Source organism: Scyliorhinus canicula, chromosome 2, assembly GCF_902713615.1.
Source record: "Scyliorhinus canicula chromosome 2, sScyCan1.1, whole genome shotgun sequence".
Taxonomy (NCBI): domain Eukaryota; kingdom Metazoa; phylum Chordata; class Chondrichthyes; order Carcharhiniformes; family Scyliorhinidae; genus Scyliorhinus; species Scyliorhinus canicula.
Window position 1 is genome coordinate 84,350,838 of NC_052147.1, and position 27,323 is coordinate 84,378,160.

The window sequence follows — 27,323 nt, forward strand, 5'->3', positions numbered from 1 at the left end:
ACATTGACAAAAAAAATTTTTTGTAAGTGCAGAGATTCTCACAGCTGGTGATCGATGCGGGGAGTGGGCGGACAATTTCTCCGTCCAGTCTTTCCTTTACTGCAACCAGTGATGGCTGAGGCTCATCTCACTAGCCAATTTTAGGGCGGCCAGTTTTATAGAGTTTCATCATCCCAGGGTCCAGAGGTAGTTCGCGTGTAGCAGCATATGTGGCTACCAAGTGTGTCAAATGTGTAAATAGCAGGTGGGGAACGACCAGAGGGCCGCGGAAGGTAAAGGGATGGGTGTACAGACTGTGGCAAAGGGCATTCTTTAAACCACAATAAAAGAACAGAGAAGGGAAAACTAAGACCTGCCAAAGACAGTGTAAAGAACTATTCCAGAGTACTCAAAGTGACGGGAACATGAGGTGCGTGTGGGCAAGGGCAAGAATGGGTGGAATCCTCGGATCAGTGCCATTGCTCCACTACCCCACTTTAACTGACCGGATGCATTTGGGGTCCTCAGGCAGTGCGGGGATTAGTGCCGTTATTCACTACCTGGGTGACCTAAACGAAGGAAAGAATTTGTAACACATGTGAAATCTAACAATTGTTCCTTTAATGGCCATTGGTCAGTAAATGGCGTCGGAAGAGTAACTATGACTCTATCAAGAAATTTGGTGTCAAGCTGACATTAATTAAAACCATGTAACAAGAAAGAAAGAAGGAAAATAAAAAGATGGGCAGGCTCCATCAGAGAGTAGGACACCGTAATTCTTATGCGGTGTCTTTTTCTCATCATCTGGACACCTCGGGGCTCTGTATCAAAAAGCGTTGCAAAAGGATTACCATTAATAGAGTCAGAATTTGAATCATCACCATCTCCCGGTTGCCAGACTCGTGTCCGCTGTTTTTGTGCCTTGGCTGCGTGGGCCGTTGTAGAATCCGAATCGTCATGTCTAACCAGTCTACAAGAGTTTTCGCGGTGCCAAAAAGGGGTTCGTTTGTCATGAGGCGTAGGGGCGGTGGCAGTGAAGGGCAAGTTACTGTTGTCGGGCAGTGGCGGTGGTTCTGGCTGTGGAAGGGGGAATAGGGGGCCAAACATGTCTTGGTCATGGTACCGGGGGCTGGAGTGACTGGGGCCGGGGATATTGTACCAGTGGTCAGTGATCGTGGTCAGTTCGGGGAGGCTGGCGCTGTCGTCGGAGTCAAGCTCATGATGGAATGTCTAATCTGTGGGTGGAGACAAGGTCGGGTCTGTGGGCATGGACGTGCTGTCAGGGCTGGGGGAGGGTTGAACTAGGTTGTCAATGGGCGGGGTGGAATCGTCTGCTATTGCTCAGGAGGTGTGGTGGGAGTGGCTACATTTGAGCTGGTTGATGTGGAACCAACCAGTTTTACCATTGGGGCACATTATCTTGTACACAGAGGGGCTTACTTTGTCCGAAATGGAGTAGGGTCCTGCAAGTTTGTGGGAGAGGAAGGAACTGGGATTGTAAAGGGAAACCATTATAGGACATAGAACTGTACAGCACAGTACAGGCCCTTCGGCCCACGATGTTGTGCCAAACTAGGCTGAAACTGAAATCAAATCAACCCAATCATTCTAGTGAACTCCATATGCCTATCCAATAACCGCTTGAAAGATCCTAAAGTGTCCGACTCCACTACCATAGCTGGGAGTGTGTTCCACGCCCCAACCCCTCTCTGAGTAAAGAACCTACCTCTGACATCCCTCCTACATCTTCCACCATGAACCTTATAATTGTGCCCCCTTGTAACAGCTACATCCACCCGAGGAAAAAGTCGCTGGACGTCCACTTTATCCCTCTCATCATCTCATACACATCAATTAAGTCGCCTCTCATCCTCCTTTGCTCCAATGAGAAAAGCCCTAGTTCCCTCAACCTTTCTTCATAAGACCCACCTTCCAATCCAGGCAGCATCCTGGTAAATCTCCTTTGCGCCCTTTCCAATGCTTCCACATCCTTCCTATAATGAGGTGACCAGAACTGCACACAATACTTCAAATGTGGTCGAACCAAGGTCTTGTACAGTTGCAGCATAACCTCACGGCTCTTAAGCTCAATCCCCCTGTTAATAAATGATGACACACCATAGGCTTGCTTCACGGCTCTATCCATTTGGGTGGCAACTTCCAGAGATCTATGGACATGAACTCCGAGATGTCTCTGCTCCTCCACATTCTTCAGAACCCTGCCATTGACCCTGTAATCCGCATTCAAATTTGTCCTACCAAAATGAATCGCCTCACACTTATCAGGGTTAAACTCCATCTGCCACTTTTCAGCCCAGCTCTGCATCTTATCAATGTCTCTTTGCAGCCTACAGCAGCCCTCCACATTATCCACTACTCCACCAATCTTGGTGTCATCAGCAAATTTACTAACCCAAACTTCAACTCCATCATCCAAGTCATTGATAAAAATCACAAATAGCAAGGGACCCAGCACTGATCCCTGTGGTACACCGCTGGTCACTGGGCTCCAGGATGAAAATTTACCATCTTCCACCACCCTCTCTGTCTTCTATGTGATAGCCAATTACTGATCCAATTAGCCAATTTTCGCTCTATGCCATTCCTCCTTACTTTCTGCATGAGCCGACCATGAGGCACTTTATCAAACGCCTTACAAATCCATGTATACGACATCAACTGCTCTACCTTCATCTATGTACTTAGTTACCTGCGCAAAGAATACAATCAAACTGGTGAGGCAAGACTTACCCCTCACAAATCCGTGCTGACTATCCTGGATTAAGCTGTAACTTTCCAAATGATCATAAATCCTATCCCTCAGGACCCTTTCCAATAATTTACCGATGAACGAAGTGAGACTAATCGGCCTATAATTCCCAGAGTTATACTTATACCCTTTCTTGAACAAGGGGACAACATTCGCCTCTCTTCAGTCTTCTGGCACTATTCCTATAGACAGTGAGGACATAAAGATCAAAGCCAAAGGCTCTGCAATCTCATCCCTCGCCTCCCAAAGAATCCTAGGATATATCCCATCAGGCCCAGGGGACTTATCTATCCTCGGGCTTCTCAAAATTTCTAACACATCTTCCTTCCGAATATCTACCTCCTCCAGCCTACCAGCCTGTATCGCACTATCCTCCTCAACAACATGGCCCCTCTCCTTTGTGAACATTGAAGAAAAGTATTCATTTTGTCTATCCACATATTGTGTGAGGAAACCTCTCCTATATCTTCAGACTCCATGCACATGTTCCCACTACTGTCCTTGACCGGCCCTAACTTCACCTTGGTCATTCTTTTATTCCTCACATAAGTGTAAAAATTCTTGGGGTTTCCCTTGATCCTACCCGCCAAGGACTTCTCATGCCTCCTCCTAGCTCTCCTAAGCCCTTTCTTGAGCTCCTTCCTAACTATCTTGTTTCCCTCAAGTGCCCTAACTGAACCTTGTTTTCTCTTCCTTACATAAGCCCCCTTCTTCCTCTTGACAAGACATTCAACCTCTTTTGTAAACCATGGTTCCCTCACTTGACCATTTCCTTCCTGCCTGACGGGGACATACATATCAAGGACAAACAGTATTTGCTCCTTGCACAAGCTCCACATCTCAATTGTGCTTATCCCTGACAGTTCTTGTTTCCATCTTATGCTCCCCAATTCTTGCCTAATCGCATCATAATTACCCTTCCCCCAGTTATAAACCTTGCCCTGCTGTATGTTCCTATCTCTCTCCATTGCTATAGTGAAAGTCACCGAATTGTGATCACTATCTCCAAAGTGCTCTCCCACAACCAAATCTAATACTTGGCCCGGTTTATTACCCAGTACCAAATCCAATGTAGTCCCGCCTCTTGTTGGTCTATCCACATATTGTGTGAGGAAACCCTCCTGCACACACTGGATAAAAACAGCCCCATCCAAATTATTCGAATTATAGTGGTTCCAATCAATATTTGGAAAGTTAAAGTCACCCATGACAACTACCCTGTGACTACCGCACCTATCCAAAATCTGCATTGCAATATTTTCCTCCACATCTCTGTTACTGTTCGGGGGCCGATAGAAAACTCCTAACAAAGTGACTGCTCCTTTCCTATTTCTAACTTCAGCCCACACTACCTCAGTAGGCAGATCCTCCTCAAACTGCCTTTCTGCAGCCATTATACTATTCTTGATTAACAATGCTACTCCTCCACCTCTTTTACTACCTTACCTAATTTTACTGAAACATCTAAACCCTGGAACCTCCAAATAGCATTCCTGTCCCTGTTCTATCCAAGTCTCCATAATGGCCACAACATCGTCGTCCCAGGTACCAATCCATGCTTGAAGCTCACCAACCTTATTCCTGATGCTCCTCGCATTGAAGTAAACACACTTCAAACCACCTTCATGCCTGCAGGTCTACTCTTGTGACCTTGGTACCTTCCTCAGTACTGCACTACCCTCAAATTCCTGAACTCCAGCAACACTATCTCCTGGACTACAAATCAATTTCTCATCCCCCTGACAAATTAGTTTAAACCACCCCAAAGACTGTAGCAAATTTCCCTCCCAGGATATTGGTGCCCCTCTGGTTCAGGTGTAACCCGTCCTGTTTGTACAGGCCCCACCTTCCCCAGAATGTGCTCCAATTATCCAAGTAACTGAAACCCTCCCGCCTACACCATCCCTGTAGCCACATGTTTAACTGAACTCTCTCCTTTTCCTCACCTCGCTAGCACGTGGCACTGGCAGCAAACCAGAGATGACAACACGGTCTGTCCTGGCTCACAGCTTCCACCCTAGTTCCCTGAATTCCTGTTTTACATTCCCGTCCCTTTTCCTACCTATGTCGTTGGTACCGATGTGTACCATGACTTGTGGCTGCTCCCACTCCCCCTTAAGTATCTTGAAAACATGATCAGAGACGTGACAGACCTTGGCACCCGGGAGGCAACACACCAACCGTGAGCCTCTATCGTTGCCACATTACTTGCTGACCGACTGTATGCTCTATGGGGTGGACGGTTTTGTCAAAGCAGGCTTTATTCTGCTTTTTCCTAGCACCTAGTCAGACAGCTGCAGCGAGCCTTGCTGCTTTAATATTGTCTGTGACTTGTTGGACCACTTTTTCATGGGCTTTCATTCCTTTCATAGGCCGTCCGGTCATGAGAGTGTGGGGGGTGAAACCTGTGGAACTGGATACTGTGTTCCGAATAATCATGAAGGAAAATGGCAGAATTATGTCCCATGTGGCATTATTCTGTTGCACCATGTTTCTCATGGTCGCTTTTAAAGTGCGATTCATTCGTTCAACAATGCTGCTGGATTTTTGGTGATACGTGATGTGAAATTTTTGTTTGATTCCAAAAATCGTTCAAACATTTTGCATGACTGCCGGTGAAATGGGAACCTTGGTCTGACTCAATTCTGCGGGGGAGTCCCCAGCGTGTAAATATCTGTTGGGTCAAAATCTTAGCTGTGGCCTTTGCAGTGTTTGTCCGTGAGGGAAATGCTTCTATTCATTTTGTAACGGTGTTGATTACCACTAATATGTATTTGAAACCATTTCTTCAAGGGAGGAGGGGGCCAATATAGTGGAGCTATATATTTGTCCAAGGGCCATTAACAGGTCGGGTGTGTCTCAATTGTCCCCTCGGGTTTGTCTCAATTGTCCCTTGGAGTACCTTTCAGGATTTTTCTGTGCACAGATTAAACAATTCTCAACATAATATGTCACATCGGATTTTAAATGGGGCCACCAGCACAAAGGTCTTAAATGGGCAGTGGTATTTTCTATCCCCTGATGTCCGTGTCCATCATGAAACTGGTAAATTATCTGGTTTCTGTCCTGGGTGGGGACCACATAAATTCCATTTTTCAAAACTGTACCGTCCTGTACTGTCAGCGAGTCCATGCATTTGTCGTAGGGGGCTGGGAAGTTACCGTCTGAAACTTGTAAGAGTGCCATCTCCCTTTTGGGCCTGGGATAGATCCTCGATATTGGTCTGAGAAACCTGGACCGCGTGTATCGGTTCACTTTTGGGAGGGTTGCCAAAAGTGACTGTGGCGTGATCCTGACTTAGCTAAGGCATCTGCCTTTACATTACCAAGTGGGGAGGAACGATGATGGCTTCTCACTTTAATAATACTGTACGTGCGGTCTTTAGCTGTCCTCAGAATGCGTTTCAACAATGGGGCTGAGGGTAGGGGTTCACCATCAGCGGATACGAACCCTCGAGATTCTCACAGGGGCAGACATTCTGTCAAGCTATTGAACACTTATAAACTGTCCGAATGTATGTCTGCGGGGGTTGGAAAGAAATCGGGGTGCTGCACTACATATGCTTTGGATGCTAGTTCTGCTGCTTGTGATTCTAGGTGGCCGGGCAATTTTGAAATGAAATGAAATGAAAATGAAAAATGAAATAAAAATCGCTTATTGTCACGAGTAGGCTTCAATGAAGTTACTGTGAAAAGCCCCTAGTCGCCACATTCCGGCGCCTTTCCGGGGAGGCTGGTACGGGAATTTTAAAGATATTTCTTCTAATGCGCGTCCCTGTGTGTCTCCTACATAAATTCCACTACCAGTTATTCTCTTTCCATTTTCTATCGTGAAGGAACCGTCTACATATATCTTTAAAGCGTTGTCTATGTTGTGTGGATTCTGCGTTTTACTGCCTGCTCATGTGTGCAATGACTTCGGAATAAAGGGTCCTGTGTGGTGTTGGGCTGCTGGGCTGCTATGATCTGGCACTCGTGGGGTCCCTGCATACTGAAGATTGTCTGCTAGAAATATGTGGGTCTTTGTACGTTTAACTGTAATGTCCCTTCCTTGTAACAACAGTGTCCAGCAAACCGCTCTGATCTGGCTGACTGAATCGTCCTTTAACTTAATCCAATTCAAGAGTGGACTATCCAATTTGAGAGCGGACTATACAGTCAAAGGAAGAGTCCTGGGGAAAATTGATGTACAGAGAGATCTGGGAGGTCAGGTCCATTGTCCCCTGAAAGGTCGATAGAGTGGTCAAGAAGGCATACAGCATGCTTGCCTTCATCGGACGGGGTATTGAGTACAAGAGTCGGCAGGTCATGTTACAGTTGTGTAGGACTTTGGTTAGGCCACATTTGGAATACTACATGCAGTTCTGGTCACATTACCAGAAGGATGTGGATGCTTTAGAGAGGGTGCAGAGGAGGTTCACCAGGGTGTTGCCTGGTATGGAGGGTGCTAGCTATGTAGAAAGTTTGAGTAGATTAGGATTGTTTTCATTGGAAAGACGGAGGTTGAGGGGGGACCTGATTGAGGTCTACAAAATTATGAGAGGTATGGACAGGGTGGATAGCAACAAGCTTTTTCCAAGAGGGGGGGTGTCAATTACACAGGGTCACGATTTCAAGGTGAGAGGGGAAAAGTTTAAGGGAGATGTGCGTGGAAAGTTCTTTACGCAGAGGGTGGTGGGTGCCTGGAAGCTTTGCCAGCGGAGGTGGTAGAGGCGGGCACGATAGCATCATTTAAGATGCATCTATTCTAGACAGATATGTTAATGGGCGGGGAACAGAGGGAAGTAGATCCTTGGAAAATAGGCAACAGGTTTAGATAAAGGATCTGGATCGATGCAGGCTGGGAGGGCCAAAGGGCCTGTTCCTGTGCTGTAATTTTCTTTATTATTTGTTCTTGCCATCTAACAATAGCTGCGTTGGGGTGTGCTAGGTTAAAATCTTTACTGGGTTAAGGCCTGTGATGTATGTAAAATACTGTACTGCCCAAAAGACTGCAAACGAGTGCCGTTCGCAGGCTGTAAATCCTTGATGTACGGGATCCAAAATTCGTTAGGCATAGGCTGGTCACGTCTTTCCTGTAGGAGTACTGCTGATGGGGTTTGGTCGGTGGTTGCTACTTCTATGGCATAGGGAGAGTGTGGGTCTGAACTTGCAAAGCGGGGAATGTGCCGTGGTCGAGTTTGGTGTCTGTGTGCTGAGGAAGCCATTCCCATGGGGCGTTCTTTTTAAGGAACACTGAGAGTGGGGCTGCTTTTATGGCAAAACCATCTCTGGTTCCTGCAATATCCAACTAATCCTAAGAATGACCGGAGTGCAGCGATATTGTAGGGTAGGGGCAATTTAACTATTGACTCAATTTGCTTCTGTTCGATCTCTCTCTTCCCGTGGGTGATAATGGTGGCTGAATAACGGACCTTTTCTTTTAAGATCTGAGTTTTTTTTGGGTTGACCTTGCATCGAATGGATTGCAAAAGACCTAGTAATTCCGAAAGAAGCTTTACATGCTCTTCCTTTGTATCCATCTGTAGGAGTAAGTCGTCCATGTACTGTATAAGGCATTTGGGGCGGGAACATTTGCAAAGTGGGACATCAAACCAATAGTCTCCTACTGAGCTAATCCTATGTTCATAGTCCCTTACTGTGAGCATAGCAGGGGCTCTCGCTGTTTTGGCCATTTTTCATACACATCTATTCACGGGATCAAAGGAAAGGTTGTGGGAGCTCATAAAATCGATACTTAGAATGTGCTCGGCTGTTTGGGGCAAGTCAACTAAAACAACGGGGTATCTGGTGCTTATGGTTCCTATCTGAATATCTCCGGGGGCTGTGATGTATCCCTGCTGTACGTGTCCGGTAAATCCACTAAGGGTGATGGTGTCTGTGGTGGGCCATTTGTCACGCTGGAACATTGTGCAGGAGTTTAAAGTGGTGCGGGACCCTCCTGTGTCCCAAAGAAATTCTACTGGATGTCCCCGGACTGTGCCTGTGACTACTGGTCTGCCTGATTTGTCCCAGACCCAAGTTGGGGAGTCCGAACACCGTCAATCTGTGGTATTGAGTGCTGAATTATTTGAACGGGTGCTAACACTATGTATGGGCCTAACATTGTCCCTAGGTGGGGGGCCTGGGTTGTTGGTGGCATTGTTGGTTCGGGGGGTTTGTCGGCATTCGTGGGCGTAATGTCCCATGTGTCCACAATTATAGCAACATCATGGTGCCTGTGCTCTGGGGTGCTGTCCTTCATGTCTACCCTCATTTATCCATGCTGGGTCCTGGTTCGTTCTAACTGGGTGTATATTTGCTTCTACCTGTTCCTGATCTGCCTCCCTGTGTAGGGATTGTTCCCAAGCTCTGGAGAGTTGCTTTAAAACCCAAACTTCATCGTAGGTTGTGTCTATGGGGTCGTAATTCACACAAGCCTTTTGACCTGCTTCTATGGCGTGGGAGACTAAAGTGCATTTAGATGTGTCAGCGTTATCTCAGTGTGCACGGTTCAAATCCCCAAATACTGCTGTAAAATGGATCCAAAGGCAACCTGCAAATGGGGTCAGATGCTCTCCCTTCTTTTGCCTACAACGGTTCAAACCTTCTACTTGTACCCGATCGCATCTAAAACCTGTAGGGTTCCTCCTCCTACATTCTGGGGTTCTGGTAAAGCTGAGCTGACGGACTGGTCAAAGCTCATTACTATAAGTTTAACTTCCTCCCTTTCATCTAGACCATACATAACCTTTTGCTGGCGTACTCTCAAATAAATTATGCGGGCCTGCGGTGGGTTCTGATCCATTCTAATGGATCTAACATCGACAGCAACTGGATGCAGTAAAACGAGAAACAGGCTTCCGACACAGGAGATGGTCCAACACTGTTTTATTGAACCTGTTGATTGCAGTACATAATTTTCTGTGGGTTGACACTCTATTAACCTAACTGATAACCTCCTACTGGCTTGACCAGACTAGCTCTCTATCACATGGTGATGATGTTCATTGGCCTGTGCACTGTGACTATCTCCCTGGCCGTGTCCTGTGAGAGAGAGAGAGAGCCTTAATGCCCTGTGGGCTTTATAGTGGTGGTGTCCTGTCTGGTGATTGGTTGTTCTGTGTCGTGTGTGTTCATTGGTTAACCTGTGTGTCAGTCACTGCCTGTCTGCATCTCATGATATACATGAGTGGATATTATGACAGCTTCGAATGGATCAATTTTAGCGCAGGCATCTCTCAATTGGGTGAAGTATAATGGGGTGGTGTAAACGCAATCGGACTCCTCCCGATCCGATGACTTGCGCTGTGTGGTGACCGGATCCATGGGGATGTGTGCTGCCTGTGCACTGGTGGTGCGGGTGCTTTCCTTTTCGGGGCATGGGGGGCTCTATTGTGATTTTATGTGTCCTCCACATATCTATGGGTAGTTTCATTTAGTTCTTGCCAATTGGGGGCACCTTTATCGTTAAATTCTGTCCAAAAGTATACCTAAATCCATTTTACACTGAAAGCAGTAACTGCAACTTCTCTATTTGTTGTCTACATTTTGCGTGGTCTACTCTGCTCTGTCATTGTTCTGTAATGGAGCTATGGAGCGCTTGTAAAGCTGCCTTTAAATCCGCTCATTGACTCGTTAATTGTGTTACCTGCTGTTCTGTCTCCTCTCGTACCAAGACTGCGCACTGTGTATCTTGGTAGACTTAATCGTACTGGGTCTGAAAACTGCTAAGGTGAACTAAACAAGATTGGTGTGCCCGTTTGACATCAGCCATCTCTTTATCGTTAGCTGCCAACTGATCCCGGAGTTGCTCAATAATCTTTTCGCTTTCACTATTGTTTCCCTCATTGTTCTCTTCGTTCCCAACTAGCTGCCCGTGGAGCATCCTCACGACCTCCTCTGTGCCTCGAAAATGTGCCAAACAGGACACTATTGCCATCGGCTTTCCACTTTCGCTGCATTTTTCTTATGCACCTCGGTTAGGTTGTCCCACTAAGTTTGTCCTATGCTTCCTGGACATGACTCTACATTTGAACAAAAATTGGACCCCTTTAAATACTTCCTCAACTCTTCTTCCCATATGGGGCACTGCTCTGCTCTGTTGGCCGCTGCGACCTCGAATTCCTGTGGGTTCATTAAACGCTCCATCGCTTTTGCGGCCATTGCTTCTAATATCTCTTTTCCTAATGTCAATCTCAGTTTCCTATCGTTAATTTGGGACGGGGGATAAGGTGGCGATTTGAACTGTGGGTATGGCCTAAGCTATTCACAATTCCCTCGATAGTTTTGACACAATCTAACGAGTTTACCTTATATCCCTGTTAATACGCATGCAGGTTAGTACACACTTCCCAAATTCGTGATTTGGTCGATATGGGCTTGCACTTGAAAATGAAAATCGCTTATTGTCACAAGTAGGCTTCAAATGAAATTCCTGTGAAAAGCCCCTAGTCTCCACATTCCGGCGCCTGTTCAGGGAGGCTGGTACGGGAATTGAACCGTGCTGCTGGCCTGCTTTGGTCTGCTTTAAAAGCCAGCGATTTAGCCCAGTGTGCTAAACTTGTGGTTCTTTCTCTTTCATGCAATTGGATTCAAAGTTTGTGGGTTGTGTCGGAGTGACAAAATCACTTCTAATTCGAATCCCGTCAGAGGTCGCCAGTAATGTTGCCAATCGGCATCAGAGGTCGCCAGTAATGTTGCCAATCGGCATCAGAGTCGCCAATAATGTTGCCAAACGGCATCAGAGTCGCCAATAATGTTGCCAGTTAATAATGATGCTCTTTAGAGTCGGCAGGTATCAAATGATACCACCGCAAGGCTTTACCGGATATCGATCAAAGGACCACACAACCAGTTAGTCAGTTCAAGTTCAAAGATGGTTTATTTACAAACAAGGATTACTTCGACATGCAACACAAAACACTACATCTAACAACTACAATAACCTATACTTAACTTCAGGGCAATCACCTCTATGCAGATGGAAAAGGCCTTTGTCCGGATCTTGAGTGGCTGGGTGGAAGAAGTAGCTCTGTTTCTGCTGGGCTCAACTGTCTGGTAGTGATCGTTGGTCTTGAACTTGTCTGTCTGGTCGTTATGCTGAACTTGGTTTGGCATAGGCCGGATCCAAGAGAGACCGAGCACATGGCTCTGAGTCTGTCTGAGACCTCGGTTGGCCATATTTCCCATGGTCCTTTGCAGGTGGCCATCTGAGATGGCTACACAAGATTTTGACCCAGCAACAGTGTTGGGTCCAGTTATTTATATTAATGATTTGGATGCGAATTTAGGAGGCATGGTTAGTAAGCTTGCAGATGACACCAAGATTGGTGGCATAGTGGACAGTGAAGAAGGTTATCTAGGATTGTAACGGGACCTTGATCATTTGGGCCAGTGGGCCGATGAATGGCAGATGGAGTTTAATTTAGATAAATGTGAGGTGATGCATTTTGGCAGATGAAATCGGGGCAGGACCTACTCCGTTAATGGTAGGGAGATGTGGAGAGTTATTGAATAAAGAGATCTAGGATTACATGTTCATAGCTCCTTGAAAGTGGAGTCACAGGTGGACAGGGTGGTGAAGAAGGCATTCGGCATGCTTAGTTTCATTGGTCAGAACATTGAATACAGGAGTTAGGACGTCTTGTTGAAGTTGTGCAAGACATTAGTACGGCCACATTTCGAATACTGTGTACAGTTCTGTTCACCCTGTTATAGAAAGGATATTTTTAAACTAGAAAGAGTGCAGAAAAGATTTACTAGGATGCTACCGGGACTTGATAGGACTTGAGTTATAAGGAGAGACTGGATAAGCTGGGACTTTTTTCCCTCGAGTGTAGGAGGCTTTGGGATCTTATGGAGGTCTATAAAATAATGAGGGGCATAGATAAGAACATAGAACATAGAACACTACAGCGCAGTACGGGCCCTTCGGCCCTCGATGTTGCGCCGACCTGTGAAACCATCTGAAGCCTATCTGACCTACACTATTCCATTTTCATCCATATGTCTATCCAGTGACCACTTAAATGCCCTTAAAGTTGGCGAGTCTACTACTGTTGCAGGCAGGGTGTTCCACACCCCTACTACTCTCTGAGTAAAGAAACTGCCTCTGACATCTGTCCTATATCTATCACCCCTCAATTTAAAGCTATGTCCCCTCGTGTTGGTCATCACCATCCGAGGAAAAAGACTCTCACTGTCCACCCTATCTAACCCTCTGACTATCTTATATGTCTCTATTAAGTCACCTCTCAGCCTTCTCCTCTCTAACGAAAACAACCTCAATTCCCTGAGCCTTTCCTTGTAAGACCTTCCCTCCATACCAGGCAACATCCTCTGAACCCTTTCCAAAGCTTCCACATCCTTCCTATAATGTGGTGACCAGAACTGCATGCAGTACTCCAGGTGCGGCCGCACCAGAGTTATGTACAGCTGCAGCATGACCTTGTGGTTCCGAAACTCAATCCCCCTGCTTATAAAGGCTAGCACACCATGTTCCTTCTTAACAGCCCTATTAACCTGGGTGGCAACTTTGAGGGATTTATGTACCTGGATGCCGAGATCTCTCTGTTCATCTACACTACCAAGAATCTTGCCATTAGCCCAATACTCTGCATTCCTATTACTCCTTCCAAAGTGAACCACCTCACACTTTTCCGCATTAAACTCCATCTGCCACCTCTCAGCCCAGCTCTGCAGCTTATCTATGTCCCTCTGTATCCTATAACATCCTTCAGCACTATCCACAACTCCACCGACCTTCGTGTCATCTGCAAATTTACTAACCCATCCTTCTGCACCCTCTTCCAGGTCATTTATAAAAATGACAAACAGCAGTGGCCCCAAAACAGATCCTTGCGGTACACCACTAGTAACTGAACTCCAGGATGAACATTTGCCATCAACCACCACCCTCTGTCTTCTTTCAGCTAGCCAATTACTGATCCAAACCGCTAAATCACCTTCAATTCCATACTTCCTTATTTTCTGATAAGGTAAACATCTTTCCCCAAAGGGAGTGGAGTCTAAAACTAGAGGCCATAGGTTTAAGTTAAGAGGGGAGAAATACAAAAGGATCCAGGGGGGCAATTTTTTCACAGAGGGTAGTGAGTGTTTGGAACGAGCTGCCAGAGGCAGTAGTAGAGGCAGGTACAATTTTGTCTTTTAAAAAGCATTTAGACAGTTATATGGGAAAGCTGGGTATAAGACCTAAGACCATAAGACATAGGAGTAGAATTAGGTCACTCGGCCCATCGGGTCTGCTCCGCCATTCAATCATGGCGTATATTTTTCTCATCCCCATTCTCCTGCCTTCTCCCCATAACCCCTGATCCCTTTTTAATCAAGAATCTATCTATCTCTGTCTTAAAGACACTCAGTGATTTAGCCTCCACAGCCTTCTGCGGGAAAGTGTTCCACAGATTCACCACCCTCTGGCTGAAGAAATTCCTCCTCATCTGTGTTAAAGTCCCTTTAGTCTGAGATTGTGTCCTCTGCTTCTTATACAGGCTCCGAAGTACATCCCTGGTCTTGTATCCAACCCTCTCGACATGAATTCTAACATTGTATTTGTCTTCATAACTGCCGACTGAACCTGCATGTTAACCTGAAGAGAATCTTGAACAAGGACTATCAAGTCCCTTTTGTTCCTGATTTCCTGAGTATTTCCCCATTTAGAAAATAGTCTATGCCTCCATTCCTCCTTCCAAAGTGCATATCCTCACACATTTCCACGCTGTATTCCATCTGCCACTTCTTTGCCCACTCTCCTAGCCTGTCCTAGTCCTTCTGCAGCTCGCCTGCTTCCTCAATACTACTTGTCCCTCTACTGATCTTTGTATCATCTACAAACGTAGCAACAGTGCCTTCAGTTCCTTCTTCCAGATCACTAATATGTATTGTGAAAAGTTGTGGTTCCAGTACAGACCTCTGAGGTATGCCTCTAGTCACCGGCTGCCATCCTGAAAAAGACCCCTTTATCACCACTCTGGAGGGTTATGGGCCAAATGTGGGACAATTGGGACTAGCTTAGTGGTAGAAACTGGGCGGCAGAAACTGTTGCTATCTTAGGGGCCTCACGGTAGCATGGTGGTTAGCATCAATGCTTCACAGCTCCAGGGTCCCAGGTTCGATTCCCGGCTGGGTCACTGTCTGTGCGGAGTCTGCACGTCCTCCCCGTGTGTGCGTGGGTTTCCTCCGGGTGCTCCGGTTTCCTCCCACAGTCCAAAGATGTGCGGGTTAGGTGGATTGGCCATGCTAAATTGCCCGTAGTGTAAGGTTAATGGGGGGATTGTTGGGTTACGGGTATACCGGTTACGTGGGTTGAGTGGGGTGGTCATTGCTCGGCACGGCGTCGAGGGCCGAAGGGCCTGTTCTGTGCTGTACTGTTCTATGTTCTATGGGCAAGTTAGGCCGAAGGACTTGTTTTCATGCTATAAACCTCTGACTCTATGACAGTGAAGGAATGATGATATAGTTCCAAGTCAGGATAATGTATAGCTTTGAGGGGAACTTCCAGGTGGTGGTGCTCCCTTGCATCTGCTGCTCTTGTCTTTGGTGGTAGAGGTTGTGGGCTTGGAAGGTGCTGTTAAGGAACATCTTGTAGATTGTATAAACTGCTGCCAAAGTTGGATGGAGGGAATGTTGAAGGTTGTGAATGGAGTGTCAGTCAAGCAGGCTGCTTTGTGCGAATGCTGTTTTATGTTTGTATGCTGTGTTCCTTCCTGTCACACCCTGGGTATCTTTACCTGCGCCGCGAGCCTTGTCTTTTCTTTTTAATTTTCCAATCTCCTCTCATGTGAACTCTTTTATAAAAATATTTTTATTCAAGGCTCTTCAAAAAAATATAAATATCCAAAACATCAAAAGAACAACCGAAGAACAAGAAAAGACCACCCAACAACCCCAACCCTCCAACCTTTCTAACACCAACACTCCACCCCCTCGCTGACTCTTTAATCCTCCTTGAAGAAATCGATATACGGTTTCCATCTCCAATTGAGCCCTTGTACCGACGCCCACAGAGTGAACTTGATCTTCTCTAACCGCAGGAATTCTGCCAGCTCGCTCACCCAAACCGCTGCCTTTGGCGGCTCCGAGTCCCTCCAACATAACAAAATCTGGCTCTGGTCTGTCAGGGAGGAAAAGGCCATTGCATCAGCCCCTCTCCCCACCCTGTACTCCCGGGTCGTCCGACTCACCAAATATCACTGCCTCTGGACTCGGGGGTCAGCTTTCCCCCCACAACCTTGGACATAAAATCAAAGAACCCCTGCCAGAACATCCTCAGCCTTGGACACCCCAAAACATGTGGACATGACTCGCGGCACCCACAGCTATCCTCCACCCCCTCAAAAGTCCTGCTCATCCTCACCACCCTAAGCACCACTTTAAACAAGATGAGGCTTAACCTCGCACAGGATGAGGACACATTTACCTTCTGCAAAGCCTCAGCCCAAAATAATAATCTTTATTGTCACAAGTAGGCTTACATTAACACTGCGGTGAAGTTACTGTGAGAAGCCCCGAGTCACCACATTCTTGCGCCTGTTCGGGTACATCGAACATAGAACATACAGTGCAGAAGGAGGCCATTCGGCCGATCGAGTCTGCACCGACCCACTAAAGCCTTCACTTCCACCCTCTCCCCGTAACTCAATAACCCTTCCTAACCTGTTTTTTGGTCACTAAGGGCAATTTATCATGGCCAATCCACCTAACCTGCATGTCTTTGGACTGTGGGCTGCATGGGGGAGAATTCAGAATTTCCTAATTACCTAACAGCACGTCTTTCAGCACTTGTGGGAGGAAACTCGAGCACCTGGAGGAAACCCACCCGTACACAGGGAGAACATGCAGACTCTATACAGATAGTGACCCAAGCTGGGAATTGAACCTGAGAATCTGACGTTGTGAAGCAACAATGCTAACCACTCTGCTACCATGCCCATGTCCTAGCCCCCAGCTTCTCTCCCAACTCCTCCTCCAACTTGCATTTAACATCCTCCACCCGGGCACTCTCCCCTATTTCGTCCTCTGACAGAAGCTTATCTTGCATCACTGGATGCGACAACCCCGGGAAAGACTGTACCTCTCTCCTTACAAAATCCCGAACCTGCAGGTACCTAAACCCATTCCCCTTAAGCAACTCAAACAATTCTTCCAAGTCCCCAGCCCTGCAAATTTGCCCCCTATAACCAAGTCCCTGAAGTATTGAACCCTGCCACCCCTGGAACCTCGCATCCAGTCATGCAGGCACAGACCTATGGTTATCGCAAATAGGCGCCCACAACGACATGCCCTCCAACCTCAAGTGCTGCCTACACTGTCCCCACACTCTCCGAGCCGACACCACCACAGGACTAACGGAATACGTGGCCTGTGAGAACGGCAGAGGCGCCAACAACAAAGACCTCAAGCATGCCCCCCCTGCATGTTGCCACCTCCACCCATCCCCAAACCGACCTCTCTTCCATGGCTTATTTCCTCACATCGCAATGTTTGCAGCCCAATAATAATTTATCAAATTCGGCAACACCAGATCCCACCCCTCGCCCCGGCTCCAGGAGAGCCCGTTGTACCCGCGTGGCCTTCACCGACCACACAAACCTTGAGATCAACTCATTAACTTCTCTGAAAAATGACTTTGGAACAAAGGTGGGGAGGCTCTGAAACACGAACAGAAACTTAGGCAGCATCGTCATTTTAACTCTTCGCACCAGCCCTGCCAACGACAACAGCAGCACATCCCACCTTCTTAAATCTGCCTTCATCCCCTCCACCAATCAAACCAAATTCAGCCTATGCAGCTGGGCCCAGATCCGCGCCAACTAGATACTGAGGTATCTAAAGCTCGTCCCCACGACCCTAAACAGCAGTTCCCCTAATCTCCTTTCCTGCTCCCTAGCATTGATCGGGAACACTTCATTCTTTCCCAGATTCAATTTATACCCTGAAAACCGGCCATGTTCTCGCAAAATCCCCAACGTCCCCCAATGCAGCCCAACGGCCTGCTTAATTCCTCGACGCCCTGAGAGCCACTGCCAGTGGCTCTATCGCCCAGGTGAAAAGCAATTGGGAGAGCGGACACTCCTGCCTCGTCCCACGGTGCAACCCAAACTCACTCAGTTCATCCGCACACCCGCCACTGGCGCCATGTACAGCAAGCTGACTCAATCCGCAATCCCCTGCCCGAACTCGAACTCCCCAACACCTGAAACAAATTTGCCGATTCCACCCGTCCATTGCCGCCACTACCTCAACCTCCTGCGGGCATCATAATCATGTTATGGGCCCTGCACACGCCCCTCCTCCACCCTGGGAAACTCCTACCCATCCAGGAACCACCTCATCCTCTCCTTTTCCCCTTGGGGGTTCTGACTCAAAATGCCTCCTATAAATGGGCAGCAGGGTAGCATGGTGGTTAGCATAAATGCTTCACAGCTCCAGGGTCCCAGGTTCGATTCCCGGCTGGGTCACTGTCTGTGTGGAGTCTGCACGTCCTCCCCCTGTGTGCGTGGGTTTCCTCCGGGTGCTCCGGTTTCCTCCCACAGTCCAAAGATGTGCGGGTTAGGTGGATTGGCCATGCTAAATTGCCCGTAGTGTCCTAATAAAAGTAGGGTTAAGGGGGAGGTTGTTGGGTTACGGGTATAGGGTGGATACGTGGGATGAGTAGGGTGATCATGGCTCGGCACAACATTGAGGGCCGAAAGGCCTGTTCTGTGCTGTACTGTTCTATGTTCTAAATACCCCATTCACCCCCTCCAGATCCATTACCACCTTACCTCCCTCATCCCACACCACACCAATCTCCCTAGCTGCTGCCTGCTTCTTCAAGTGGTGGGCCAGCATCCTACTTGCCTTCTCCCCGTATTCATACTCCGGCCGTCTGCAACTCCCTCCCCCCCCCCCCCCCCCCCCCCCCCCCCGCCTTCTCCGTCGACACAAACCCAAACACCAGCTTCACAGCTTCCTACTAACCACATACCTACCCCCCGGATCAGCTACAATTATGCTCATCTCAAGCACCACCCTCTTGTTGATCAGCACCGACCCCCCCTCATCTTCATATCCAGCCCCAAGTGGAACACCTGCCCCACCCAGCCCATCCTCAGTCTCGCGTTATGCCCATATTGAGGTGCGTCTCCTGCAGAAACACCACATCCGCCTTCAGACTCCTCAGATGCGTAAACGCATGTGATTGTTTAACCAGTCCATTCAGCCCTCTCATGTTCCACAAAACCAGCCTGGTGGCTCCACGCCCCCCTCCCCTGCCAATCAGCCGTACCCCTTCCTGGGCATCACGCATGCCTCCAGGCCCACCCTCGGATGTCCACTGCCATCTCTTTCCCTTCTCAACTGCGTCACATCAGCCACTCCCATATCAGCAACTTCCCACCCCCACACAATGAACCAACCCCATCTACCCCCCACCCCCCATGCCTTATTCCCACTTCACTTCCATTAACTAGCTCGCCCAGCCAGCATGTTGGCCCCGTCCAAGGCCTGTAACCTCCCCATCCCCCCTCCAATCCATCTATCCTCCCCCTAGCCACCAACTGACAAAGAAAAACAAAACAAAATTGCATTCACTATCGCCGCTTCCCTGTCAACCCACCACAAACCCAAAGCTCCTCTCCAAAGTTCAGTTTTCTCACACTCCTCCTAGTCCATGATCTCTCAAAGTCCCTCTCCTCCTCTGGCGAGTCAAATTAAAACTCTTTCTTCTGAGAAGTCAAGCAGGCAGGGTATAAAACCCCAAACTTCATTCCCTTCTTGAAGAGGGCAGCCTTTATCCGGTTGAACCTGGCTCTCTTCTTCGCCAACTCCGCACCCAGGTCCTGATAGATCTACAGCTCATTCCCTTCCCAGGTGCACCTCCTGGTCTGCCTCGCCCACTGCAAAGTCTTCTCTTTGTACAAGAAGCGTTGCAATCATCATAGTTATCATAGAATTTACAGTATAGAAGGAGGCCATTCGGCCCACCGAGTCTGCACTGGCTCTTGGAAAGAGCACCCTACCCAGACCCACATGTCCACCCTATGCCCAGAACCCAGTAACCCCACCCAACACTAAGGGCAATTTTGGACACTCAAGGCAATTTAGCATGGCCAATCCACCTAACCTGCACATCTTTGGACTGTGGGAGGAAACCGGAGCACCCGGAGGAAACCTACGCACACATGGGGAGATCGTGCAGACTCCACACAGACAGTGACCCAAGCCGGGAATCGAACCTGGGACCCTGGAGCTGTGAAGCAAATGTGCTAACCATTATGCTACCATGCTGCCCAATCGCACCACCATCAACCTCGATGGCTCCCCAACCTGCAGCCTCCTTCCCGGCACCCTGTGAGCCCGATCGACCTCGATGGGCTGATCAAAGACCCCCCTACCCCATAAACTGCTTCAGCATCCTTGCCACATACTTGGTGGCGTCTGCTCCCTCGATGCCCTCGGGCATCCCAACTATCCTTAAATTCTGCAATCTGGAGTGATTCTTCAGGTCCTCCAACTTCTCAAGCCTCTTCTGGCTGTCCAACACCATCCCCAACTCTGCCGGCAGCGAGGCCATCCACTCCTCAAGCTCCCCCACTGCCTCCTCCACCTTCTGTATCGTCAGACCCTGAGCCTCTGTAATGGCTACTAAATCACAATTCCACATGTCCATCCTCAACCTTAACTCATCACTCACTGAAAGTTCCTATCTAGCTCCGAGGCATCTCCTTAACCCTGGCACCGGGCAGGTTACACAGCCTTCGGGGCTCACGTTTTTGTCTGCAGAGAACAGTATCTATCCCTCATACTACAACTACATTTGTTTTCATTCCCGCCCACATCCCCATGAATGGTCCTCTGCACCATTGTGCTGTGGTCAGTTTGCTCATCCTCCCTGTAGACGCTGCAAGGAATGTATTGGAGAGGTTCAGTGGCTGAGGTTGCTTCATTGCTATCTTTTGGGTCCTCATACCTGTGTCATTACAGTCACAAGCCCCTGTCCCTAACTATGGACCAAATCTGAAGTACATACATGAACGGGTCTGACTCGGTTTGCTAGTGCTGTTGGGAGGAGTTTAAACTAGTTAGGCAGAGGAAAATAGTAAAATAGTAAAAAATGTTTGGAGAAAAATTGGAGTAGTAAAATAGAGATACATCATGCTATAGTAAAGGAAGCAAGTCAGAGTGAGTTCAGCTATGTTGAATGTCAAGAAAGTAAGACAAGGCTGGATGGCCTTGACTTTAATGCCAGGAGTGTAATAGGTAAGATTGACGAGTTAAGGGCATGAATTGACACATGGAATTGTGACATTGAAGCTTTATGGGTAGAACTCAGGAATAAAGGGCAGCCTCACGGCGCCGAGGTCCCAGGTTTGATCCCGGCTTTGGGTCACTGTCTATGTGGAGTTTGCACATTCTCCCCATGTTTGCCTGGGTTTCACCCCCACGACCCAAAGATGTGCAGGGTAGGTGAATTGGCCACGCTAAAATTGCCCTTTAATTGGAAAAAATGAATTGGGCACTCTAAATTTATTTTAAAAAGGGAATACAAAGGGAGCAGCCCTACTGGGAATGAGCAGCATGCGGCACAGTGGTTAGCACTGCTGCCTCACAGCGTCAGGAACCCGGGTCCAATTCCAGCCTCAGGTGACTCTGTGGAGTTTGCATGTTCTTCCCGTTTCCTCCGGGTTCTCTGGTTACTTCCCACAGACCAAAGATGTGCAGTTAGGTGAATGGCCATGCGAAAACTGCCCCTCAGTGTCCAAAGATGTGCAGTTTAGGTAGGGTTGGCCTCGGTGGGGTGCTCTTTCAGAGGAATGGTGCAGACTTAATGGACCTCGATGCACTGTAGGGATTCTATGGAAACCTCATAGACCCATTGTAAGATGTGAGCAAATTGAATAATGGCTTCTTTCCTGTGTTTTCATTCTGCATTTTCATATGTTGTTTTTGATAGGCCAAGTTCAGAAGCATATTGATTTGCACGAGATGCAAATGAGGCCTCATCTGGTATTGCATATATCTGCTTAACACAAATTTGTGGGCGGATCCCTGGGATTTGGTTCATCAGGATATGACTGTGGTTATAACAACTTGGACATAACAGCTGTAGCTTTTGCAATATAACTATAGTTTGTAACACCAAGAGACAGATTTCTGTTGATTCATAGAATTTACAATGCAGAAGGAGGCCATTCAGCCCATCGAGTATGCACCGGCCCTTGGAAAGAGCCACCTACCTAGGCCCACACCTCGGGGGGGATTGTTGGTTGAGGTGAGTGAAGATTGGGCTGGGGGGGGGAAATGTTTATTTTACCATGTTGATGTCACTGTTTATGTTATTGTTATGAAAATTTTCAAATACCTCAATACAATATTATATTTTTTTTAAAAAAGCATTGGAAGAGGAGAGCAAGAAACAAAAACCTCAGCTGGCCATGAAGAGGGCCCAGAAAAAAAAAGAGGCCAGCGAACCGTTTGCCTAGTCAATCCACTGTCATCCTATTCAGCAAACGTGGCAGAGACTGACCTGCCAGAGTGAGGCCCCTGAGCCTCTTAATTCGGTGCAAACCAATCAGAGTCAACATGCCAAATAATCCGCTGCCTTTCTTATGCATTCTAAATTGTTACTTCCTTTGAAATTTGGCATTCTTGATACTGATCAGTACAAGCCGAAAGCATCGACTGTATGTCTCTTATTTTTCAGCAACCTTCAACTCTTACATTTCTTACACATCTGTGATTTTCCTGCATATTTGAGCCCTATTCTCTCTATTTTGTGGTCGATTAGAATACTTCAGTGTGATCATCATACCATTGTGCTTCGTAAGCCTAACCAAACACTCTTACCCCATCAAAGACATCCTATCTTTCCAACACTACAATATCCTCCCTTGTTGTCATTTTTAAATCTGTGTTGTATTATTGAGTATCTTTAAGACAAAGATAGATAGGTTCTTGATTAATAAGGGGATCGGGGTAACGGGAGAAGGCACGAACATGGGGATGAGAAACATATAGAACAGTACAGCACAGAACAGGCCCTTCGGCCCTCGATGTTGTGCCGAGCTTTGTCCGAAACCAAGGTCAAGCTATCTCACCCCCTGTCATTCTGGTGTGCTCCATGTGCCTATCCAATAACTGCTTGAAAGTTCCTAAAGTCTCCACTATCACAGCAGGCAGTCCATTCCAGAACCTACCTCGGACATCCCCCCTATATCTCCCACCCCGAACCTTATACTTATGCCCCCTTTTAACAGCTACATCCACCCGAGGAAATAGTCTCTGAACGTCCATTCTATCTATCCCCCTCATCATCTTGTAAACCTCTATTAAGTCGCCTCTCATCCTCCTCCGCTCCAAAGAGAAAAGCCCTAGCTCCCTCAACCTTTCCTCATAAGACCTACCCTCCAAACCAGCCAGCATCCTGGTAAATCTCCTTTGCACCCTTTCCAATGCTTCCACATCCTTCCCATAATGAGGTGGCCAGAATTGCACACAATACTCCAAATGTGGTCTCACCAGTGTCCTGTACAGTTGCAGCATAACCCCACGGCTCTTACACTCAAGCCCCCTGTTAATAAACACGAACACACTATAGGCCTTCTTCATGGCTCTATCCACTTGAGTGGCAACCTTCAGAGATCTGTGGACATGAACCCCAAGATCTCTCTGTTCCTCCACATTCCTCAGAACCCTGCCGTTGACCCTGTAATCTGCATTCAAATTTATCCTACCAAAATTAATCACCTCGCACTTATCAGGGTTAAACTCCATCTGCTATTTTTCAGCCCAGCCCTGCATCCTATCAATGTCTCTTTGCAGCCTACAACAGCCCTCCACCTCATCCACTACTCCACCAATCTTGGTGTCATCAGAAAATTTACTGATGCACCCTTCAGCCCCCTCCTCCAAGTCATTTATAAAAATCACAAATAGCAGAGGACCCAGCACTGATCATATCAGCCTTGATCGAATGGCAGAGCAGAGTCAGTGGGCCGAATGGCCTAATTCTACATCTTATGGTCTTATTAACAAATATGAGGCAGCCTTCTGAACCCTATGATCTCAGCCTCACCTGCTCACAATCAGTGCAATGTAATTGCATTTTCAGGACCATTTCCTGACTATTGTACTGTCAGTTCAACTGTAAGGAATTAAATGCATGCGACAACCCACAAACATATTAGAATATTAAAATATTTTATTCTCTCTCAACTCTACTGCAGATAGACCTTCAGAGATACCAGAAAAACTGCTACAGGAGCGATTTCGCAAACTTGACAGATTTCCGGAAGCTTTCTGTTCCATCCAATACAAAGGAACCAGAACATATAATCCTCCAACAGACTTTTCTGGAGTGTTGCGGATGATCGAACAACAGTTAAGCAATAACACAACTCGATCGCCCAGACCTCCAGCAATCATTTTCAAGGCTCTGAATGTAAGACATTGAATGAAGCATTAAAATCCTGTTTAATCTGGGAGACTCAGCAGCACCATCTATCAAAACAAGTGCAAGGTTTCAGTCAAATTGGTCACTTATATTAGCTGGTCTCACTTGGAGTTCATTTTACTTGTAGAAGTGGAGTCTCTACTTTCATTTCTAATCTTGCCAGCCTTTTATTAACATGCTAGAATGGAGTACAGGGCACATTTGTTGGGGACAAGGGGACTTTTGAGATGCAACAAAAAAAAAAACAGCCTATCACACAATTGCATTGCTAGTCTAGCAATATAACTGCTATGCTACCATAAGTAGTTGGTTTATATGAATTGTCTGGACAGTGCCATTCAAAGAATGTTAGTTAATTTACTGCTAACTGGTGGAAACTTGGCTCAGATGACAACTTCCTTGCTTTTGAATGAGATGGGTGTTGGTTGAAGTCTCAAATGGAGTTGAGCATCTAACATTTCGGAACAGTCTTTGTTCCTGCATCAAGCTTTTTTTTGAACAGCAAAGTAGGACACCCACAGAAAGCCACAGGGGTCTTTCTTTGCATCGGCAAATTGCGTTTCATTATGTCATTCGGCTCTGATTTACAATTTTAGCTGAACGTTTGGGAGCAGAATGATGGCTTCACTGTGAAGTGAACATGATGTGATTCAGATCATGGGCCAGAAGAGAGTCTTCCCAACCCATCCTCAACCTTAATAAAAATAACTGCAAAAACTCTATGAATGTATTATAGACAAATTCAAAAAGAAAAGCATAGTCACAGTTTGAGCTGGACAACTTTCAGGAGAGCGCATGTGTACAAAATCCATAGAAAACCAGAATGGCCTAATAAACTGTAACTATACAGTCCTAGGGCTTCTGCTGGAGTCAGAAAATAGTTACAACAAATAGAACATTCAAGTTTCATTGACTGCATTGTTGGTATTGAATAATTGCTAGGCAATGCATGTAATGACGATGCTTTAATGTCTTGATTGAAACCAAAAACTCCTGAGCGGGATTCTCCAACCCCCTGCCGGGTCAGAGAATCCCCGGGGGGCGGTGCGAATACCGACCCGACGTGACGCCGGCTGCTGTATTCTCTGGCGCCGTTTTTTGGGTGGGGTTCACGCTACGCCGGTAGGGAGCCGGGACAATTCTCTGGGCCCCGACGGGCCGATTTGGCCGTCTGTTTTTGGCCAGTCCCGCTGGCTTCAGTTAGGCATGGTCCCACACGGTGGAACCTGGCAGGTAAGTTAGCTGGGGCGGTCCTTGGGGGCGGGGTGGCGAGATCCGACCTGGGGGGAGGTGGGGGAGGGGGCACGGTGGACTGGCCCACGATTGGGGCCCGCCCACCGATCTGCGGGCTGGCCTGTGCCGTGGGGGCACTCCTTCCTTCTGCGCTGGCCCCTGTAGGGCTCCGCCATGGCCGGCGCAGAGAAGATCACGGCATGCAGAAAATCACGCCGGCACTTTGGCGCATGCGCGAACTCACACAGCCCCTTCGACGCCAGCTAGAGCGACGCCAACCCCTCCAGTGTCCACCTAGCCCCCGTGAAAGTGGAGGTAAGTGGAGAATTCCTCACTTTCGGGGGCCGTTGACGCCGGAGTGGTTCATACCAGTTTTCATGCCGGCATCAGGCCGATTTCAGTGTAAAGCGGAGAATCCCGCTGCCTATTCCTGACCAACCTCCCTCCCTAAAACTTAGGTTTCCACTAAGGCTCCTGACACTTACTGGCCAGATATTGAATCTAGCTGGGTGTTGGACTGGTCTTTAGGAAGAGTTATTTAACTCTTATTTAGGAAGAGTGCACTGTCTTTATGGTTCATCTGCCTCTATGCCCCAAACCTGTCATAAGAATATGTGAAATATAGTCGCTTGCTCTGCCATTCAATAAGATAATGGCTGGTCTGATTGTGGCCATAATTTTCCTTTCTGTCCCCCATAATCTTGAACTCCATTTTTTAAAATCCTATTATTACATCCACGGAATTCTGGCTAAGCCAACATTTTATTGTCCATCCCTAATTTCTCTGGAGAAGGTGATCATGTGCTGCTGCCTTGGACTGTTGCAGGTCATGTGGCGTATGTAGACCCACAGTGGTGTCAGGAAGGGAGTTCCAGGATTTTGACCCAGTGACTGTACTAAACTGCCTATGTTAATCATAAATCTGTCCAATCCGCCTTGTCGGCATGGACCTCATTCCCACAAGCCAAAGGTGTTCAGGGTATGTGGGATGGCAATGCTAAAATGTCCCTTAATTGGAAAAATTGAAAAGAAATCCGTCCGACCTAGCCATGGATATATTCAATAACCCAGCCTCCATTGCTCTCTGTGAAAGAGAATTCCAAAGTATTTTGAGAGAAGGAATTCCTCCTCATCTCCGTATTACCTTTAAAACATGCCCTGTAGTTCTAGATTTCCTCCCAAGAAGAAACATACACCAACATCTACCAATCATGCCCCCTCAGAATCATTTTAAAAATTTCATCCATGATATGCGGGCATCACTGGCTAGATCAGCCCTTCCCTAATTGCCTTTAAGAAGATGGTGGTAAGCTGCCACATTCACCCTCTGCAGTCCATGTGGTGTAGATACACCCACAGTGCTGTTTGGGAGTTCCAGGATTTTGACCCAACAATATGTATCCCAAGTCAGGATAGTAAATGGCTTGAAGGGAAATTCCAGCTGGCATTGTTCCCATGTGTCCATGGAGGGAGTGCAGCGAAGATTTACCAGGCTGATTCCTGGGATGTGGGACTGTTATATGAGTTGGTTAGGATTATATTCATTGGTCTTTCATGGCGTCCATGGAATGAGTGGTCGCACACAGGGGCTCCGGCTCAAAGGAGATTTCAGCCCTTTTTACCCGAAAGTGGGGTAATTTAGACAAAAAAGTGTAGCTGAAGGTGTGGAGGAGGAATTCTGCCCGTGAGTGGCATGTCTGTTGGTTACCAGACCCGGCAGAAAAAGGTTAAAGACCTGGCCAAGGAACTGGGGAAGACCTATGGCTCAGTAGCAATTGGGAAGAAGGAAGAGGGTGAAGGGTTGTTTCAAGTTGGAAAGCCCCAGATGAAGCAGTTGATGCCGTTTATTAGAGAGGAGTTCCACCAGAGGATCGGTCACAGGCCATCGAGGGAGCGGCGGCAGCCT

The 27,323-nt window shown here is 47.4% G+C and overlaps 1 protein-coding gene across 1 annotated transcript in view; it reads left to right on the forward strand.

Annotated features, from left to right (window-relative positions):
* zfyve1 (zinc finger, FYVE domain containing 1) overlaps positions 1-27,323 on the forward strand; it is a 166,018-nt gene that overhangs the window by 15,160 nt on the left and 123,535 nt on the right. The window contains exon 3 of the mRNA XM_038781653.1: positions 23,958-24,172. Within this exon, the coding sequence (XP_038637581.1) occupies positions 23,958-24,172 (215 nt within the window). The remainder of the gene's footprint in view (positions 1-23,957; positions 24,173-27,323) is intronic.